The sequence below is a fragment of the Centruroides sculpturatus genome, unplaced genomic scaffold (genome assembly GCF_000671375.1).
Source record: "Centruroides sculpturatus isolate CEXI.00-Female unplaced genomic scaffold, Cexi_2.0 scaffold928, whole genome shotgun sequence".
Lineage (NCBI taxonomy): Eukaryota > Metazoa > Arthropoda > Arachnida > Scorpiones > Buthidae > Centruroides > Centruroides sculpturatus.
This window is the reverse complement of record NW_019385137.1, coordinates 274,768-282,951: the sequence shown is the minus strand read 5'-3', so window position 1 is coordinate 282,951 and position 8,184 is coordinate 274,768. Positions and strand designations below refer to the sequence as shown.

The window sequence follows — 8,184 nt, the reverse complement described above, 5'->3', positions numbered from 1 at the left end:
ATGAGGCGGCCGGGTGATGAGGGACAGGGGCTGACGGACATATCCGGACCGACCACCCCAAGAATATCCTGGAGACTTTTGACTCGTCCGGATTCGATCCTGGATCCCGCAGAGTGGTAGACTGCCACCTTGACCGCTCGGCCATCCGGCCGACCTCACAATAGAACTGTTCTTGTAGACCTGTGTTTCTCAACGGTGGTGATATCGCTCCCACGTGGGCGTTTTTTTATGTTGAGGGGCGATTAGTAACAATTTATATTTTGGGGGCGAAAAACAATTTTCTGGTCGATATAGTAATAGTAAAACATAATATTAAGAATAATTAGATATTTTATTCGTTATATCGTACAATAGTTAAACAAATAACATTATACTAGTCACTAGTCTATTCAATGCAGTACGAATTTGGTGTTAGCCTTGGCCCTCGGCATCGGAATTTTGAAGTGAAGGGGGCGATACTACGTTGAAGGGGTTCTTGTAAAAAAAAATTCTTGTAAAAGTAGTGACGGGTCCAGAAGTATCCTAACTCAAAAAACAAAAATATTTATTTGAATAAATTATAAGTGAGTAACATGTGCACGACGATTATTGCGGGTGGATCGATCAACCATTGTTGTCATTATAAATGTTTTGATGTTTCGATAATTTGAACTTTCATAATGATGAAATACTACTTTTACTAATATTACAAGTTCATAATGACGAAATACTATTTCATCATTATAAACTTGTTTTTATTGTTTATTGATATTTTAGAATGAACATGACGAAGTCTTTTTAACATATTTATATTTTATTAATTTAGTAATTTCAATATTATTTTTCGATGTTTTTTTTTAATTAAACAGGTTATATAACATTTTCTACGATTAAGAGCAATAAAAATTAAAATCGTTGACTTGAAATAATTTTTTAATATTTCAAATTAGATAAAATACTAAAATATTGTCAAAAGAACTCATTAAAGTTATGATATAAAGATTTTTAACGCAAAATATTCCGAAAAGTATCAACGAAATGCGCGACGTTAAATTTAATTAATGAAATTAGGTCTATGTTCTATTTATGAAACGTATATAGTAGGAAAAATACTAAAAATAACTATCCGAGCGGCAAAATCAAATGCGTTTATAAATTATCATTGTGATGGCCATTTTATACATAAAACGAAATTTTATTTGTTGTTTAAACACCTATGACGTAAGAAGCATGGTTGTTGCCTGTTAAAACCGTTGTTATCGTGAACAGTTAGGAAGATGGCAGAAGACGAGGATGCGGATGAAATTCCTGGTATATAATTATTACGTTTTAATGTTTTTGTTTTTTCTTTTAAAATGACAATATTTATATTGTTTATAGTGTTAAACGTAAATGCCAGTGAAACATATGTATCGTATTTTTTGAGTTTAATAAGACCTATGTTTAGTATACAAAAGGTCAACGATCTTTTATTTTTACCTTTTATTCAACATTCACAATTTGCCGAGATCGTTTCCATTGTAGATTTTCATTACATTTAAAAGAAATAATGCAAATGTTGAGATGATGGTTTATACACAGTGGTGGATCTACATAGGAAGTAATAGGGCCCTAGGCCCCAAGTGTAAAGGGCCCACAAAAATTGAATTATTATCACAAATTTTTAATATTCTATTTCTTATGTTTTTTATATAAGATATAAAGTTTGTCATTCAACACCATTTCGTAAATAAATATATTTCAACTCTGATTTTGATGTTATTAAAAATGAATTTTAAACCCCAATTTAAAGATACTTAATCTAACAAAAAATGGGGCCCATTGGACTTCAATAAGCTGTAGGCCCTGAATAACCTAGATCTGCTCGTATTTATACGAGTGAATGAAACACCTTTGAAATGTACGGTACATATCATACTTGTATATACTGTACTCAGAAAATAAATTTCTACACAAATTTACAAAATGCCTTAATTATAAATGATAATAGTTGATTTGTATTATATTGTATGTGTAAAATCCACAGAATGTAATAATGATTCATAATTTGTTAAATTATAATAACAGAAATAATTACATTTAGATGATTTTTTTCAATAAAATAATTTTATAATAATAATTTTTGCAGCAGAATTGTAAGATTAAATAAATGATGCTAAAGAATTTGACTGCTTTTATATATTACTATTTATTTTACATGAGAAATATTATGGAAACAATAAATTTTTATTAGAATGATTTTATTGTAGATACAGTATAAGCATATTTCTGTTTATAAATTGAATATAATTTAATAAATAGAAATGACAGTTATTTTAATAAAAGAAAAGAAAAAAAAACTTTTAGCTTAATTAATATGCATCTATGTCCTTAATTTAATCAAAATTACTCTTTCAATCACTACATCAGTGTATTTCTATTAATAGGACTTATCATACTGGTGTATAAGATTACAGCCTCACAGTTACACAGATTAAAATTGTTTTATTGAAAATTGAAAATAATTGAAAAACAGGTAATTGAAAATAAAACAATTTTAATCTGTGTAACTGTGAGGCTGTAATCTTATACACCAGTATGATAAGTCCTATTAATAGAAATACATTGATGTAGTGATTGAAAGAGTAAACTTTTAGCTTGTTTGATAGCCACAATCAATAAAAATTGCTATGCTTTTTTTCTTGTTAGGATTAAATGTCTGAAAAGATTTTTTCAGGAGTACAGAGTTTTATTTGTGATTAAAGATTTTAGCATTTAGTTGATTTTGTTTACTGCAATACTTATATGAGCTATGTAAAAGTGACATAAAAAATTATATTTTGTTATTATGACTTTTATGAAAAAGGAAGGAGCTTTGTAAATGAAATACATTTTAAAAATGTTCAAGTAATAATAAAACTTTTGTAAAACTTGTATATGCATTCTTGCAATTTATATCAAAGTAAAAATAATTTTACTTTGATATAAATTTTTTATGCCAATAAAAAATAATTAGCCAAATTTAATATAATTTAGATATAATTAGCCAAAAATTAAAGTATTTTTACTTTAATTTTTGGCTAATTATAAATTTAATTATCAGCTTTGAGAAATTTTAACAGGTACGATAGAAAGATACTTATAAATATGGAAAAAGAAGTTATTAATAACCAATGTCAATGTAATATCTGGGGAATGTAGTTGAAAAAGTTTAATGATAAAAAAAACTAACTTGAAAACTACTGGTTGTATGATTTGATATAAATTTATGTTTATCAGGTAATGTGTTGCTAAACGTCAAAAATACAAATTATTTACAGGTGAGAATTAAGCTAATTATTAAATTATGGAATTAAGTATTAATTCTGTAGTATAATTAATTAATTAGCTTAATTTTAGCCTGTATGTAATTTGTATTTTAGATAAATTTAGCTAAAAAATAGTTTAATATATTGCTAACTCTTATAAATTATGCAATCTTTTCAGCATTTTTGTTTGTAGAATTTATATAATTTATACATATTTGATTAATACTAAATATTCTGTTTTAATTATAATTGAATTATTCAATCAATAATTGATGCAGGAAATTTTCAAGGCTGTTAATATTGCATTAATTATCCTTATTTTCATATTATTAGTTATTAATAAAGACAGAATAGTTTAGTTATTACGGATTAGTTATATTTTAAATTAAAGACAGAATAGTCTTTATTAATTTAAAAAATTTACAAGGTATGGCACTGTTGCTACTTATAAAGATTCATAAATGAAATTTAAAAGTTTTAAAACATTTTCTATATCTAACAACATCCTGATGTTTTCTGATGAGTTTTGTCAGTATTTTAAACATGTATATGATATTCTTCTTCAACCATTGAGTTGTGTACAACTATTGGTGACTTCATAGATGAGTTTCCTCTGGTGAGTTCTGTGCAGTGCCCAGTCTTTCAGGGATTTGAGGTCCAGGTGGTTATCTGCTTTGATGTTATCCATCCACCTGGTGCGTTGCCATCCCCTTTTTCTATATCCCTCAACCATTCCCAGCATGATCTGTTTTTCTAGGGAGTTGGTGCAAATGGTGTGACCAAAGAACTTTAGCTTCAAGCAAACAATCTTTGCCTCCAGAAAGATTTGTGGCCAAATTTTATTCAGGACTGCTTTATTTGTTGTTCTAGCTGTCCACGGAATTCTGAGAATCCACTGCCTACACCAAAGTTCAAAAGCATCTATTCCTTCTTCTATCGTTTTTTCTTACTGTCCAGCTTTCACAGTTATAGGTTGTGATTGGGAACACAATTACCTGGACCAGTCTGGCCATACTGGATATTGTGATATCTCGGCTTTTCCAGATGTTGTCCATCTTGGTTAGAGTGGTGTGGTCTAGGGTTAACCTTCATTTGATCTCTTCTGTACATTCTCTTGTTCTGCTTAACTTTGAGCCAAGGAAGATGAAGGCATCCACAATCTCTAGTTTGAAGTCATCTATTGTCACTTTCCCATGCATTCAGCTGTTGTCATGACCTTGGTCTTTTGGATGTCTACCTTTAGGCCCATCCTCTCACTCTCATCTTTTATGTTCTTAATTAACATGACCAGATTTTCTTCAGACTTAGCCAATAAAGTTGTATCATCAGTGTACCTTAAAATATTGATGATCTTGCCTCCTATATGGAAACCAAGGTTGGTGACCTGAGAGGCTGACTGTCTGAAAATCATCTCTGTATATGTTATATATGATATCAAATGTTACTTATAAGTTGATTTACTTTTTTGCTGTCCAAATATTTAAATTCTGTTTTTTGATTTTTCTAAATTTATGTTGGATTAATACTGAGCTTAAATTTAGAATAATTTATGAATAGAAAAATTTTTATGAATGATAAATTTTATAATAAATTTAGAATAAACAAATATTTTCAGCTACTCTGGGGAGACATCAGATTTGAAAATTTCAACATTACAATTTTGGAACAATCAGACTGTATAGATCAGTGTTTCCCATGTGGGGCCCATGCCCCACAGGGGCAATTGGATTGTTAAGGGGGCAGTTCGAAAATGGATTCATCCAGAGTTTAAGTTAATTGAGTAGCTGCTATATATTGTTGATGCACAAGAATAGTGACACAACTCAAAAATTTTCAATTTTGAGTTTATTGTAGAAATGTATAGCAAACTCCCCATATTTTTATGTGAAAGAACGAACACTAATATTTATTTCCAAAAAAGATTTGAAAATGGCTGTTCTGGAAGATCTATTTTTTTGAGTTGTGTCACTATTCTTGTGCACCAACGATATGTTAGGGGGGCATAAGAATTTTAGAAAGGCTTAGATGGGGCATAGCACAAAAAAGGTTGGGAAACACTGGTGTAGATATTTAAATTTTAAGACAAAATCAAATGAAATATTTAAAAAGAAATATATAAAGTACACTTACTGGCATAAAACAAACTTAACTAAATGCAAAAAGATAATAAATATATATTAGAGTATGTCAGTAACTAGGTCACAAACAGACATTTGCCAAATATAAACAAGAAAATTTCTATTATAAACCTCACTTTTCAAAAAAAATTTCTGTAAATATTTAGACATTTATCAGAGCATTCTACCATCTGCCGATAAAGCATAAAAATTTTTTGATTACTGCCTGAGTCACTATAATACATGTTCTTGAATCAGTGGCAAAACTACAGTAGTGCAACATGGTTTGACCAAGCTGAGTCCTGGAGTCAATGGAGGCCTGAATATGCCAAGCAAAAAGTTTACCGCCCACAATCAAAACAATTGTTTTTCCATGGACTGGGTGATTCTTTTTCAGTCAAGGCTAAAGAATTTTTTTTGGGGATGCAAGTTCCCTCTTTTGTGGTGGGGGTTGGATTGGGAAGAGGGTCTGCATTAGAATTTTGAATCATAGCTTAAAGTAAAGTTGTTTGCCTCTGTCTTGAATGTTCTCATTGCTTGAAAAATGTTTGCTTTCCAAGAGTTATTTTAAAAGTCTGAAAAGTTGATAATTGCTCAGTGAGTGCCAGATTTGAACTATATAATCCTTTGTTAACTTCTTTTTAAAGAATGATTTAACATAGTTCTTCAATTTGTACAGAAACCTTTGGAACAAATTAAGCTTGTAAGTCAACGATTTACTGTGTTAATGTCAACTTTTTAATTTATATATTTTAAATATTATACTATATACTATATATATATAATTTTTCTTTTAATTTATATATTAAAAGAAAAAAAAATAGTTAAGTATAAGTATAATACATTCAACTGTTTTAAGTTTTGTTTGAAATTTCTATTTGAAAATTACTTTTACTTACTTCATCAGCTATATTTCTTAGATGTATAAAGAAGATATCCTTTATATCATAAATATATTTTTTTTTCCTTTAACATTCAATTATAAAAATATTTGAAAAATTGAATGTATTATTACATTGTATATTTTTCTAACATTATATATTTACTGTATTATATACTGTTTATTAATAAGTTCTGTTACAAAATTTGCTTTAGTTTTTGCATTTAAATTTTCTGCATGTTCTTTACACTTACAGTTCGAATATTTCTTGAGTTCTTAGTTAGATAAGTTGCAGTTTTTGTTCTGTTAGTCAAGTCATGAAGGAACTAAAAAGAAGATGAGAAATTCTGCAGCTTGTTTTTTCTTTAAAGGAATTAAGAAATCTGAAATTTGCCGTCTGCTTAAGTGTGGGAATGTTACAAACTAAACTTATCTCTCCATAGTATGTTACACCAAGGAAACTAACAGTATTGAGAACTGATCAAGAAGTGATTTTCTAAGGGATAAAAGGACTTTGGGAATACTTAAGACTGAAGAACTGAATAAGAAGAAATCCTTGCCAATGTCAAAGAAATTGGCCTTACAGATGAACATTTCAAGATAAACCATTCTTCTGGCACTGAAAAAGGACTACAAGTTTAAATTTTTAAAGTGTGGTACCTACCACATGTGGATGCATTCTCAAAAGAAGAAAAGTGGTTCACTATGACTGCCTTTTTCAGAGGTATGGAGATGATGTAAAAAATATTCTCTTTACAGATGAAAATTTCATACTGCTAATTTAACATGCAAGATGATCATGTTTACCTCAAGTCAGTGAAAGATATTCCCCTGCTTATCTGGAAGTCTCTAAGGGCTTATCATCCAGGAAGTGTGATGGTGTGGGCTAGAATCTGGGCAAGTAAAAGCAGAACTTTGTTTTATGTCAACAAGAGTTGAAGTGATTACCATGAACTAAAGACAGAGATTCTCCAAGCAGTGGTAGTGGTAGAACCATTGAATAGAACTCTTCAAAAATCAAACTTGCATTTTTCAGCATGACTCAGCTCTGGCCAACAGTACCAAAACCAACTGGATTGGTTAAAAGAAAAAGTTCCAGATGTCATTTTGAAGAAAGAATGGCCTGCCATATCACCTGACCTAAAACCATTAGATTACTCTATGGTCAATGTTTGAGTTAAAGGTTTGGACTAAAACACAAATGTTGAGGCTGTCAAGAAATCTCTTCTTCGAGAATGGTGGACTATCTTATGGAAAATATCCATACTGCCATAAAGAGTGGAGATCAAAGATGAAGATCAGTATCAAAGCACTTGGTGGACACTTTGAATATTAGGAATGCATGTTATATACCTTATTACCTATTTGTTATAAAAATGTTTGTTTAATATTACTTTTTAATCAATTTCAATTGTAGACGTTTATATTTGTATTAGAACTTATTAGCATATTAGATGTGTATGTGTAAATATTCTAACATAAATAATCAGAATATTTTAGAACAATTAGAAAAAACTTTTACAAGAAAACTTATATATATACTGGTAAATATTATTACACAGTAATACCTCGACTTATGCTACCCCGACTTACGCGAATCTGGAGTTATGCGATTTTCAAATCTTGTCGATTCGTCTTTTGTTTGAGCTCCACGCAACTCTTGATTACTCACTCTCCCCACACTATTGTTCAGCTTACATGTTTGGACGTGTCGAGCAGAATTGACGCATAGCTACAATTTATTTTGTGTTATTTATTTCTGTGTTTGTTATATCTATGGGGACTTGAGAGACTCTATGTGGTGAATTCTTGTAACCGTGAACGAATCAAAAGACGAGATAAGATTAACGGGAACATTTATTAGCTTATATACATCCAACTTGGAGTTTACACAAATTGAGAAATTATACCCCGACTTACG

The 8,184-nt window shown here is 29.8% G+C and overlaps 1 protein-coding gene across 1 annotated transcript in view; it reads left to right on the top strand.

Moving 5' to 3' along the window:
- The first annotated feature begins 969 nt into the window (after positions 1-969).
- The window catches only part of LOC111635295 (X-linked retinitis pigmentosa GTPase regulator-like), a 72,209-nt gene continuing 64,994 nt past the window's right edge, over positions 970-8,184 (top strand). Inside the window, exon 1 of the mRNA XM_023380224.1 lies at positions 970-1,290. Coding sequence (XP_023235992.1) covers positions 1,257-1,290 — 34 coding nt within the window. The 5' untranslated portion in view covers positions 970-1,256. The remainder of the gene's footprint in view (positions 1,291-8,184) is intronic.